The sequence below is a fragment of the Prunus avium genome, chromosome 8, assembly GCF_965620075.1.
Source record: "Prunus avium chromosome 8, drPruAviu1.hap1.1, whole genome shotgun sequence".
In the NCBI taxonomy this organism is placed as follows: Eukaryota; Viridiplantae; Streptophyta; class Magnoliopsida; order Rosales; family Rosaceae; genus Prunus; species Prunus avium.
Window position 1 is genome coordinate 27,401,263 of NC_142291.1, and position 13,519 is coordinate 27,414,781.

General features: G+C 36.2%; 2 protein-coding genes and 1 pseudogene across 2 annotated transcripts; 1 reads left to right on the forward strand and 2 right to left on the reverse strand.

The window, feature by feature from the left end:
* Positions 1-486: 486 nt before the first annotated feature.
* On the reverse strand, positions 487-1,768 carry LOC110768545 (chaperone protein dnaJ 10-like). The gene is made up of 4 exons (XM_088245824.1): positions 1,615-1,768; positions 1,227-1,390; positions 777-857; positions 487-570 (listed from the first exon to the last, which is right to left on the reverse strand). The coding sequence occupies exons 1-4, from the start codon at positions 1,757-1,759 to the stop codon at positions 487-489; spliced, it is 474 nt and encodes a 157-aa protein (XP_088101950.1). The 5' UTR covers positions 1,760-1,768.
* A 437-nt stretch (positions 1,769-2,205) lies between these two features.
* Positions 2,206-3,066, reverse strand: LOC148292443 (chaperone protein dnaJ 10-like). The gene is made up of 3 exons (XM_088245825.1): positions 2,978-3,066; positions 2,436-2,604; positions 2,206-2,340 (listed from the first exon to the last, which is right to left on the reverse strand). Exons 1-3 carry the CDS (start codon positions 3,064-3,066, stop codon positions 2,206-2,208), a joined length of 393 nt encoding a protein of 130 aa, XP_088101951.1.
* Positions 3,067-4,058: 992 nt separating this feature from the next.
* LOC110768484 (pentatricopeptide repeat-containing protein At4g21065 pseudogene) lies at positions 4,059-7,262 on the forward strand (annotated as a pseudogene).
* The last annotated feature ends 6,257 nt before the right edge of the window (positions 7,263-13,519 follow it).

Sequence of the window (13,519 nt, forward strand, 5' to 3'; positions counted from 1 at the left end):
ACCAAGACCGTATAGAATAGCTCCTATAGTGATCGATTGTATAAGGGATACAAACTGTGATGTAAGAGTAGCTATCTTGCATCAGCTATAGGTAGATATATTGATATTAATGTAATAAATGTAATATCGTGATCAAGTATATGTAATCTATGTTTGGATAATTAATGTCTTAGTGCAAATCTCCCTTTCGAATCAGTGCAAAGTCACAATTTACTCACACCTTTTCTTTCTCATGCGCATTTCTTTTTCTTTTTTCTGATTTGATTACCATTAGCCACTTGCATCACATGCATCGATCGCATGTGTAGTGCTTCTGATATATACATAGAAACCAACCCAGGCAGATCAACTATATAAGAAAATGGTATAATTTTACTACAATCACATTCTCTCGACCCAATCAAAGTGTTTCTAGATCCCAACCTAAAACCTTCAAATTTGCCCACATAACATTGTGCACGTACATGAAGCAATTACGGTGATCAATTACATATCCATATCAGAATCTGGATATTCTACTTCATCTTCATTACGGAGACTGCCTTCTCTCAGGAAAGGAGCGGTTGCACCCTAAAAGAAATGCAATTTGAGCTTGATTAGAAGAAAATTAAAATGCAAGTAAAATTTGGTCATTTTAAGCACACCAAAATGTTATGTAAATATAGCTCCAAAGTTTAGGTCGTGGATAAAATTCTTGCCGCACAAGTGAATACTAAAACAAGTATATAAGCCTTTTTTCGGATGAAAATACAGGCAAAGAGAGAAGCATGGGTTACTTGGAAGATCATGCCGAACATCTCCAACGCTTCAGCGCGTAACTTTAGAACATCCTCCGGCACAGTGGGTTCTTTAAATATCTGAAAAGGAAAACATTATGTATCAAATCATTTCTCTTCAAATATATATATGCCCGCGCCTTACGTACGGAGTTATTTAGGAGTCTGTCTCTAGGATACAACTATCATTATTCAAAGTCCGGGCACTTGGACTTTGAATTCCGGCAAACTATGTATGTTTTCTCTCTCAATGTATTCCAGTGATTGAGTGATGAATATTCAGTGCCTACAGTAGATTTTGGAGCTATCTTTTCCAAAAACTACAAACCCTAGTTTTCTATTCAAACTTCCAACATAGTTTTTTTTTAATCTCTCTGTTTGGATACAAGTTTAGGAAGCGAGCAACCTAGAATTTAATTAAGCTAAAGAAAGGAAATAATGAGGACTCACTGCATGGGAGACATTTGACAAAGTTATCACAAGATCAAGCATAGCAGCATCCCATCGTATACCAAATGTTGGAGCTTCTAAATCTTGAATAATACGCGTCCGGAAGCGATCTTCAAAGTCCTCAGGCTCCATCATGTCTTGTTGTAGAACTACACGTTCAGCCTCTACAAATTCAGACAAAGCATGATCATGAGTTTGTCAATCCATTTAAAATAAATAAATAAGATATATACAACTCATTTTTCATTCGTATTATTATTATTATTATTTAGACCACATTTACTAGCGATTTTGCTCTATTAGAGAGGTGCTCGGTAGACGTAGTTCAAATAATTTTATTCTTAGTTTCAATTTAGTCCAAATAGTAGAACTCTTTGATATAGCAGACCTTTAGCTGATCCTATTTGTGGCCGCATCTCGTATGCCCTGGGACCTTTATTCTCCACCCATCCGTCTAAACCACCAAACGCACGCTTCTTTCCAAGCTCTTGTCTGGCCTTCGCCCAGTAAACATGGCCGATTGAATGTAGCATATACTCGCCACAGGCTGAGAAAAAAAATACACAATAATTAATACTAATTTGAAAGCATTGCTATATTTTCTGAAGAACACAGGCCGTTTGGTGACTTCAATATAAGAGATTTTAAGTTTTCATTTTTTAGGAAATGAGTATCAAAAGTTAAAAGGGGCTTTTTATATTACTTGTTCTTTTTTCACTAAGAATTGGGATGTTACATAATCTTTTCAAATGAACTCTTTTTATGGCATGTTTATTAATTCGTAATCGGAAGAGGAGGAATTCGATTAATGATGAGCTAGATTGAGAAGTAGTCCGGAGTCCAATCGAAGTTGTTTACTAAACTACCTGGAATCGAGGTAAGATTGGTACTAACAATATACAAGGTCAATCTGACAATACATAGTCATATATGGGTTTTTTTTTTCTTGTATTGTATAGGGAAAAAAGAGAGTAAGAAACTAACCAACGGTTGAGAGGGTTCGTGCTTCTGAATCTACCAATTTCACAAACTCATCCTTACGACCATCAACAAATGGTTGGATGCGATCTTTCATAAACTTTATAAGTTTTTCTTCCCTTTCCTTCCGGAATGCCTGCATAGAAAAAAAAAAAAAGTAGGTGGAAAATGGATGTAATTTTTTTAGAGGAAAGGAATTTATCAAGCACACTGAAAGTAAAAAAGGCATACTCCCATCTTCTCTATTGCCTTCTCCTTGCGAACTTCAAGATCCAGGGTCTCTTCTTCCATTTCAAGAAGTGAATAGAAAGTATTCATAGCAAATTGACCAATATAATCTTCAAAACGTTCACTCCCGAACATAATACAATATGTAGTATCAGTGTGTATCCAGTAGTCCCTGCCAAAACGACAATGTAATTTCATTGGAACAAAAACCGGTTTCGTGTTTTATCTATTGTATTCAAGAAAATGTTAGGGAGACTACATAATTATAAACATCTTTGTGCACTCTTCTCTAATAGAGGTGGGACCTATTGTATAGGTCGGCTCCACTCTATCAAAGATGCGGTACACAATGTTGTCTCTCTATCATCACCCATTAGTTCATTACAAAAAGTTTGTTTGTGTAAAACTCAACATAAAAAAGAATCAATCGAAAGCAAATATTTTGGAAGCTGCCTTTGCAACTATATGTCTTTCAAGCAACCTGAAAATGGTTATCAAACCGACCCAAACTGTTAAATTTTATTTCCAATTTTGGACAAACTTACTGTGATATGCATAGCTTTCCATGCTTCCCAAACCGTGCACGCATGGTACGATCGCTTAGAACCTGGAAAGCTTCACCAAGTGCCTTCATGCAGACGATAGCCAGGAAAAATGAGCATCATAAGATTATAGAAGCTACCAAACTTGACTCACATTCAAGTTGGCATCAAATTTAATTCTCTAAATCTCGGGTTTTTGTTTTACACTTATGCATCAAAATATAATAGCTTACCCGAAATTCTTCGGCAGCCTTGGGATCTCCAGGATTTTTATCCGGGTGAACTTGTGTTGCCTAGAAAGAACACATCAAGCACAGTAGATAGATGCTACAATAATATTCTTCAAAATGCCTTTTTTTTTTTGTCAAACGTGAGAAGGAAATCTAAGAACAATATATCAGAGTATATTTGCCTAAACAATGTGTTCTACGATGTTCTTAAAAGCTTTTTGTCAGAATTGGGAAAATTGAGAGGTTTGAATTTGATTACCTTGAGATAGTAAGCCTTTCTTATCTCAAAATAAGTGGCGTCAACATTGACGCCCAATGTATCATAATACCCAGTCTCCCTCACCATGCCTATCAGATCACAAGATTCACAGCTCAGGTAACGAAACACAGTAAATGGTAGGGAGAATGATGAGATGAGGGATATATACTGTGTAAGAAAATTGGAAAATAAAACGTCTAACTGTCTAACAAATTAACTATACCCAATCTTTTAGGTGCTCCATGATCCGTAATTCCCGAGACAATAGTAGACATGGGAAGTTCAATCTGGGAACTAAACGGACCCTTACACTTACAGGAAGAAGAAAAATAAAACACAGACCGTTATTCATTATTTTGGCACCCTCCAAATGTATGGTTTTAAACTTTTCGCTGAATAGAAAAAAGCAATGTTTTTCCTACTGATTCAAACCGAACAGAAAAGTTTAGTATAACGACCCAATCGGTTTGAGGCCCAAGGTATCAATTGACAGTGGAGATTTTGGCCTATCTAAAGTTAACGGGTTAGACTTTTTGCTGAACTGAACCGATTTGTGCCTAGACTTGGACACAAATACGACCCGTTACGCAAATTGCCACACTCCTCTTTGCCAACCCGACCGTAACATCATGCCCGAAAATTTCCCCGAACTCATTCTCATACTCGGATTTCTATCCTTCATACCCGACCCATTAGGGACGAAAGCTTCGCGAAGAATGTAGCCCGTAATGCGTGGGGAAAATAGACATCCTTACATAAAACCATAGTGTATATAATGAGATAAGACACTGCCTAATAGGGAGCTGCCATGCAGGAGTAGAGCTCCATCTCTCATTTCTGTCAATTTGTCAAACAAATGGAGATCACCACCATGTCCCAAGCCATGCAGCTCCATGCCCAAATCCTCAAAGCAGGCAACCAGCAAAACCAAAACCTCTCAAAGCTCTTCACATTCTCTGCTCTGTCTCCCTCTGGAGACCTCTCCTACGCCCGTCTCATTTTAGACTCATTCCCTGCCCCAAACTCTTACTACTACAACACCATGATCCGAGCCTACTCTCAAAGCTCCGACCCGATTCAAGCCCTCCTTCTCTTTCTACCCATGCTTGAAGACCAGACCCACCACACGCCCCGTCCCGACAAGTTCACATACCCTTTCCTCCTCAAGTCCTGTGCCCGTTTGAGACTGACCCATGAAGGAAAACAGCTTCATGGGTTGATAGTCAAGTCGGGTCTCGAGTGGGACCGGTATATCCAGCACTCATTGATACATATGTACTGTTTGGGTGGCGAGTCGGGTCTTGCTTATATGGTGTTCGACAGAATGCCTGACAGGGATGTGGTGTCATGGACCTCAATGATTGATGGGCTCGTTGAGGATGGTAGGCCCATCGAGGCAATAAGGTTGTTTGAGCAAATGGTGGATGATGGGGTGGAGGTGAATGATGCGACGGTTGTGTCGGTTTTGAGAGCTTGTGCAGAGACGGGGGCGTTAGGCGTTGGGAGGAGAGTGCATGGGGTTGTTGAAGGTAGAGGGATTGGTTTGAAGGCTAATGTTAGTAGTGCCCTTATTGATATGTACGCAAAATGTGGGTGCATAAAGAGTGCAAGGCAGGTTTTTGATGACATTGTGGACAAAGATGTTTTTGCATGGACGGCTATGATATCGGGCCTTGCTAGCCATGGTCATTGTCAAGATGCTATTGACTTGTTCAGTAAGATGCAACGTTTTGGTATTAAACCTGATGAGAGGACAATGACTGCAGTTTTATCGGCGTGTAGGAATGCAGGTCAGGTTGCAGAAGGTTATGCATATTTGAGAAATATGCAAAATGAATATGGAGTTAGGCCTACAATTCAACACTATGGATGCATGGTAGACCTCCTTGCTCGAGCAGGTCATTTGAAAGAGGCTGAAGAGTTCATCAGAAAAATGCCCATTGAACCAGATGTGGTTATGTGTAGAAACTTGATATGGGCTTGCAAGGTCCACAAGGATACTGAGAGAGCAGAGCGTTTGATAATACATCTTAGGCAGCTAAAGATGGGTTCAAATGATAGCGGAAGTTATGTACTTATTGGCAATGTGTATGCATCAGCGGGAAAATGGCATGACAAGGCAAGGGTTAGAGAATTAATGAAGCAAAAAGGACTAGTAAAACCACCAGGGTTTAGTAGGATTGAGTTAGACGGAGAAATTCATGAATTTGCCGTAGGAGATTCAGGTCACTCGGAAGCAGAAACAATATACAGAAAATTGGAAGAAATAGAAGATAATTTGAGGAAAGAAGGGTATGATCCAAAGCTTTCAGAGGTTTTGCTTGAAATTGATGATGAGGAGAAAGCTTTTCAATTGAGTCACCACAGTGAGAAGCTTGCTCTTGCCTTTGGTCTAATTAGAACAAGTCCGGGGTCTGAAATTCGGATTGTGAAGAACTTGCGATCTTGTGAGAACTGCCATGCTGTTATGAAACTAATTTCAAAGGTATACCAACGAGAGATAATAATGAGGGATCGAATACGATTCCACCATTTCAAGAATGGGGATTGCTCTTGCAGGGATTACTGGTGATATTTCAGTAGGAATACCATTTTGATTGGTAATTAATTCTTTGCATTTCCAAATTTTAATTGATATGTATACCAACCGAGTAACCTCATGACCACCTGTTCCTCAATCATCATGGGAGAACTCAATGGAACTGAGAGGGCAAGAAACCTGATGGGGAGAAAATGAAAGCATATGGTTGGAAATTTGGGATGTACATGGTTTACTTACCTGTGTTCTCAACGAAATTGCATACAGGCTATAGCAGATGCCTAGAAATAAAAGTCTCTGCTACTAACACAAGGCCACAGCTATAGCAGATGCCTAGAAAGGAATGTCTCCCTGCTACTAACAAAAGGCCACATTTCAGGTAAGATTTAGCTGTCACTGCTCTTCATTTATGTCTTCATACAATTTAATCCACCATTGGGTGCATTTTACTGCTATCCATGTAAAATTGTAGAAAGCATACACATCAAACTACCAAACCAGAATATTTATGATGAAGGAAAGGTTAAGTATATTCACTTTGTCAGAGATAAGTGTAAGCCCATGGCATATATGCCATTTGAAGAGCCAAAGGAAAAGCTCTGCTAATAGCATAAAAAAGCCCGGTTGAACTTTTCTAATTGTATTTATGACCTACAGAAACAAACTGTATAGTTTAAAATTCGCTAGATAGTTGATTCGATGCAATCCGGTCTCTGAGCTTTAGTACTGACTACTGAGACTCTGGGACAAAACCCTAAAGTTGTTGTGGCAAGCCAAGGTTCGAACTGAGATATGACATTGAAATACAGCTCTAGTTTACTTACTGTCAGCCACCCCATTAGGGTTTGAGTTTTCGTCATCCCAGAAATGTTAAATTTGAACCATTGACTGTGGTTTTGGTTTGATTTATTTAGATTCTCTGTTGCTGAATATTACATCGATGGCTTGAACTGCTGGATGTGGTATTTGCATCAATCCTGAACACTAAAAGAACTAAGTAACTCTTCCTTGTTTTCTCATGGCTTCTACTTCACATAACTTGCTTGGTGAATTCTAGGTTTCAGCAATGGTAAATTCTCTCAAACTAGTTTAGGACGTTTTACACCCTTCTTTTTTCATTTTCTAATGGATAAAGTTTTGGGACGTCATCAGAGACTTGTAGAATATCAAGTACATTAAAAACCAATTATCTGACTCTTATACACACCCAGATAGATATCATATCGTGCAGAATCTCCCTACTTGCATGATTGAAGTTCCTGATTGAATTATTTTTTGTATAAAATAAAATAAATAAATATTCTGATTGAAGCATTTCTAAACTACCAAAATATATATATAATTCTTCTATGCAAACGTCCGGACGTTATTATCGGTTCCTTTAAGTGCACAACCACCAAGTGATTAGATGCGCATGTAATTTTATTCCTTCCTTGCAACATCTTCTATCATATTTATATTCTTCTATATAAATATTTGAAAGCAAAAAGTCTAAAGATATGGTACTTGAAAGCAAAATGAGTTCCAAAGATTGGATAATAAAGAGTGAGATGGATCATGAACGCATATTATATTGGTAATCAGTTGTTAAGAATAACATCAATAGAATTAATAAAATCTTTGACAAGCATCAAAGTCTTATATCACAGCCTATCTAACACGATCAACATAATTAATTTAAGCTTCCATTTTAAAAAAACACTAATCTCCCACTAAACAAAACCAAAGAATTGAGATGCCTTTTTCGCCCTTTTTCCCTAATCCATGTGAGCCTTTGAAAGAGCATGGCTGGCCACTAGCTCTCACCATCCCTTCACTGATGCCTTTAAGACTGATGCCTTTAAGTACAGTTCTTTCCCAACGTGCAATTCAAATCCAAGCAGAAGGGAGATTGGCAGGTGATTGCATCATCTTTGTTCCCTCTTTTCAGAAGATGGGTCTATACAAGTACATTGCATTTTTTATTTTTTGGACTGAAATAATAAAAAATAAAACCTAAATTCACCGACTTTTCATGTATCCCCACCCCCTTATTTTCTTTTGAATTTTGATCTGAATTCGATTTAATTAATTGGAGATAGATATTGTGGCATAATTTCGATAATCCGTTAACCCGTTAAGTTAACAAAATAAATCCGAATTTGGTATTATTCGATCCGATAACGAGCCGGTCCGATTTGATATAATATTTGTATTTATTTTTTATTTACTATATATATATATATATATTTTTTGTGAAATTTTTGTAAATAAAGAAGAATATTTTTCAACTTTTTTATATATGACATAAAAGAATTCGGATCGGGTTATCAGATCCGACATCTGATAATCCAACAAATCGGATATGTTTTTTTATTTTATTTTAATATAGGACATTTCCTATTGAAAGGGACATAGTATACTAAATTCACACGCACTACATTGATGCTAGAACTCGAACCCAAGATCTTGCCTGAGGGTCTTGGTCCTAAATGAATTTGATCAATTCATGTCACCATAATTGTATTAGAAAAACAAACTCACCCCTTTGCTCCACATCCTTTTAGTCTAATACCATCTTTCCCCACAAATCTCTCCTCAATGAAGTATAGAGAGGCACGTCTTTGACTTCAAGTTGAAAAACTTTCACAAATCTAAAACTCAAATACGAATTGGCAGACCAAAAGGTATAACATACCAAATATTCCTAAGAAAAAAAGAGAAAATTGAATTGACTTAATGGGTAATTTCTAAATTCTTTCTTCATTGCCCACTTAGAGCATCCGCAATGATACTCTCTATTTCTTAGCTAAAATTTAGCTAAAAATATAAGAAAGCTATTTTAGGAGCTCTCTAAAAAACTTCAACTCCAACCATACTCCCTAATTTGGAGAGTCATAAATGCTAGAACTCTTTTTTGATTGGTCCATCTCTCTCCTCAGATTTAGGAGCTCCTAGAGGACTCCCTATTTTAAGAGGTGGATAGGGAGCACGGTCGGAGTTGCATTTTTACAATTCCTCCCTAAAATTTGTCTAAGGATGTGGTTTAAGGAGTCCATTGCGGATGCTCTTAAATTAGAAAATTTATTGAATATTTGGGACAATTGAATAACTTGGGTTTCTGGGCTAACTCCTTAATTATTTCTTCACTGCCAATGAAATTAGAAAATGCGTTGAATTTCGTGTACAGTTTCTTCATCCAGGCTTTGGGTTGATTCTTGGTCCTTCATGTTTATCATATTTCTTCTAAATCTTCTTTTCTATACAAAAATTCGATTTAATAAACATACTCCAGTTAACAATGGAGGGCCCTTTTCTAAAGAAAAATACTAGGCTTACCATATTTTTATACCACATTGTGTACCACCTCTCTAATAGAGATGGACCCCATTGTATTGGTGCGCTCCACCTCCATTAAAGATGTGGTATAAAAATGTTGTAAGCCTAGCATTACCCTTTTTTAAAACCTCCCGATATTATTCTCTCCAATTTATTGCCAGTACAGCCTTTATGTTTATTACCACAGCCATCTAATTTCCTGACTTTTATTTAAAAAAGATAGGAAGTTGCATGCATATGTCTATTTGTCAATTACATCGATGGGTCCTTTGCGCCTACTTGCAAGTTTTTATATTCTTCGACCTAATTTTAGGTCAGATATATTCTTCCACCTTATTGTAATAAAATAAAATAATAAAGATAAAAGTGATTGTGATTGACACCTCAGGAAAATCTTCTTTTCATAATAGACAATTTTCTTTGATTTTAGTCAAAAATAAAATATATATTTATTCACGCAAGACTAATGACATGTTTACTAATTTGTCATTGGGGTGAGGAATTGAATTGAGAAGTCGTCAAAATTCGAATTCCCATTGAAGCTATTTACTAAACTATCTAAAATCGGGGTAGGAATGATATTAATTCTCTATATGTTGTTTACTTAGAGACTTATAAAAAAATCTGATTAAAAAAAGAGAAAAATTTATGAGCTTAACAAATAACTTCACTTTTAAATTTAAAAAAAAATTATGCACATCAGTCATCTCATTCTTTTGTTTGAAGATATTTATTTCAAATGCGTCGGCAGAGTTACTAGTCAAACTTGTCTCACATTTGAGCACACTGTGTTCCAAGTCTAATCATTTAGCTTTTCTAATTGTAAAAAGCATATGATTTGACAATAACACCTCAGTTTATAAGTTATAACATAACAGAGCTAACTTATATATTATTTAGTGCATCCTCTAAGGCATGTGAGTGTCACTTTCTCCTCCAACTTTCATGCTCGAGCTAGGGTATTTTGGTCATTTTACATGGCATGCCACGGTTTCTTTCCCCTTTTATTTTTCAGAGACGTGTTGATGAGGCTATGCTTTGGTGATAATTGACCATCTCTTTAAAAACATGAAGGGAGGAGGAGGAGGAGGAGGAGGGTGGAGTTGCAGAAGTGTTCACGGAACCATGATTAAAACATCAACACATTGTCTGCGACACATGCGACTAAAACATGACAACCCTTTGTCCCCTTGTGATGTGTTTTTGTATCATTCGTTAGAAGAATGTGGCATTAAATGACAAATTGAGTGATTAAACTTTAAACATGATAAAACATATAATTATTATTTTGTTTTTGTTTGCTTCGTTCTATTTAAGCGTGGGAAGTGAAAAAGTTATTGGAATCTTAAGAAAACGAGAACCTCAAAATATCCTCCCCCGCCCCCACCCACCCCCCCAAAAAAAAAAAAAAAAAAAAAATTCAAGTTGGAGGATTGCCATGTTCCCTTAAGGCTGCTTCTTCACAGAAAAAAGTGCTTTGGATAATTTATTTTCCTTTTTCATCGAATTGTGTTACACACAAAATGTTCTTTTCTTTTATTAATAGAGAGTATTCGAGCTTAAAATATCTTTCAACCTCGGAAAGAAAGGTATCATTATACTTGAAGTTAGTTGATATTTATTTTTTACATAAAAGATATCGATGTACATATGAAATCAGATATAAGAGATTGAGTATATGGGTATATTTTGACACTTTAAGCTACAAACCTTCAAACCACAAAAAGCTACAAACCTATAACAAAACTAGCAAACAATATCACATGCTATAAGCCCCCGGAATTCATAGGACCATCCTCGCACTTTGGCATGTTTTGTGACTTCGGGGTACATGTGATATCACAGCTACATGTAAAAATTTCTCCCTTTTAAAAGCTTCATCTAATGTACCCCGAAATCATAGCACCGCCCTCTCAATTTCACTTATCCCCCGAAGCCATAGGACCGTCCTTACAATGTCCTATGTCCTATGTCCACTTGTTCATTGTCTCTCTCTCCCTATTTTTTTTAAAAAAAACATGAAACGAAACACAAGCCTTACTGATTGATAAGACATCAACATTATGAAATAACCTTATCTTGTCAAACAAATCCAGATTTACTTATCTACCAATTCAAGGAAATTACCATTATAGAGTGCAGAACTCACCAATTTTGGAGAAATTATAGAATATTACGGTACAACGGTCATATGGTACATTTTATATACGTGTTATAATATGGGTGGACGACATGATTTATTTTCATCCTTTTAGGGAATAGTATTTATAAATGTCCACTTATATTATAACACGTATGCAAGATGTACCACGTAACCGTACTACCGTAGTATTCTATAATCTCTCCACTACTAATAGATTTAAAGTTTTGCAGTTTTCAGCAGAAATTTATTTGATAATAATGGCCTATCATTTGCCATTTAAAATAAATAAAAAAAGAAATACAGCAAAAAGGTGGACTTAAATTAATTAAAGCAATTATATATTTTTAGCATAACCAAAAAGATGGAGAGGCATCTAAAGCCTTCTCTATTTAAAAAATAATTATTATTATTATTTTAAATAATAAAAAAACCAGCATCAGAAATGAGAATAAATTAATGGTATTGTGGTTCCCTTTGATCTCAAATCTGTGATCAGTGGCTGTGGTTTCTCTCCAAAATGCTAAATGAATATGATAATTAACACACATGTACGTCAAAAGCTAATTCAAAAGCTAAATGAATATGATAATTAACACACATTACCTTTTTATTTTTTTAATATTAAGTCTAAGATATTTTGAGAATCATAAGAAAATTATAAGTTCTTTATACTACAAATCTTAAACCTTAAACATTTAACATTTGAAGCCCCTTAGGCCCTGATTGGTTCATGGAAAAGGAGGTTTGGGGATGGAAAATCAATTGCTTTTCTATGTTTGGTAAGTCTAGGTATGAGAAATCGTTGCCTTGCACATGAGAAAGTATGGGGGAAAGTAGGGGTAAAGTGAAACTCTCCTCCCCCCTTGAGTTTTGTTTTCCTCCTCATGAGAAAGTTTGGGAAAATGAGCCAACATTAAATACATATTTTTAATGACCATATTGTCCCAATTAATAATTTAGAATTACAATATAGCATTAAATGCATTCTTTTTTTTATTTGATTTCATATGGGTATAATTGGAAAATTAAACAAAGTTTGTTTTACATTCCTACACAAACCAAACATGTAAAAGGAAATAAAGTGGTATTTATTGGTTACTTTTCAAGGATTACCAAACATGGAAAATGAATCTCTATTTTCCAAGATGGAAAATGACATGAGAAGTGATTTCCCCTCAAATCTGTTCTGTGAACCAAACATGACATTAGGGTTAATCTGAATGGTGAAGAGGTGTGTGGCAATGAGTTATAATTACGGCAGGTCAAATGTATGATCCTTTGAATGTAACAACAAGAAGAGGAAGTGCGTCTTAAGGGATGAATTGTGAACCCAATTATTTCACGGTTACAAATGTGTGCGCATGAAATGCGAACTCGCACGGTAGAAAATCTCATAACATAAGAGAAGATAGGCATTCACAGCCCGGACATGCCTTTCATAATTTGAGGAGTTGACCTATAGGTGCAATTTCACTGAGGAGAAAAGCAGCCGCTTTGGTAGCTTCTTGCTCTGACTTCTCATATGGCTTATGACACTCATTCTGATCATTCCAAGACTCATTTTGACTTGTAGAAGCAATTTTGGAACCACAGTTCACCTTGAATCACAGCGGTAATTTGTAATTTTTGGCCATTTTACTTTCAGTATTTTTGTGGTTCAAAAGTGGTAATCAAGTGGCATGACGAAAGTGTTATTTCCTAGCCCATTGAACTCACCAGCCCTGGCAAAGCAAAATATCTTCGCAATAATGCAAATTATGGGTAAATCTTCTCAGAAAAAAGAGGTTGGCTATGAAAGCTCCACATAACTAGCTCTGCAGAAGGTACAGATACATCAAATGAGAGGGAGGTAGGTAGATCTGTAGTTTGGTGACCAAGTAAGATCAATCACCATCTCAAGCCTACACTGGTGGAAAAGTTGTATATATGATTTTGATGCTTGATTTTTTCTTTGAGAATCTGAGAAACCTAATTTTCTGGATTTCACCTTATCATCTACAGTTTATCATAGAACAATTGGTTCCAAATTCCAATTTGTCAACCCTTAGAGAGAAAC

What these genes read in the sequence shown, in the direction of transcription:
- LOC110768545 (XM_088245824.1), bottom strand. Translation starts at nt 1,759, where the DNA reads ATGCTACATTCAATCGGCCATGTTTACTGGGCGAAGGCCAGACAAGAG. An exon ending in TGTCAAATGTCTCCCATGCA is followed by an intron (nt 858 to 1,226) that starts GTGAGTCCTCAT and finishes TTTCCTTTTCAG; the next exon opens with ATATTTAAAGAACCCACTGT. An exon ending in TGTTCGGCATGATCTTCCAA is followed by an intron (nt 571 to 776) that starts GTAACCCATGCT and finishes CATTTCTTTTAG; the next exon opens with GGTGCAACCGCTCCTTTCCT.
- LOC148292443 (XM_088245825.1), bottom strand. Translation starts at nt 3,066, where the DNA reads ATGAAGGCACTTGGTGAAGCTTTCCAGGTTCTAAGCGATCGTACCATG. An exon ending in GGAAAGCTATGCATATCACA is followed by an intron (nt 2,605 to 2,977) that starts GTAAGTTTGTCC and finishes TCGTTTTGGCAG; the next exon opens with GGACTACTGGATACACACTG. An exon ending in AGGCAATAGAGAAGATGGGA is followed by an intron (nt 2,341 to 2,435) that starts GTATGCCTTTTT and finishes TTTTCTATGCAG; the next exon opens with GCATTCCGGAAGGAAAGGGA.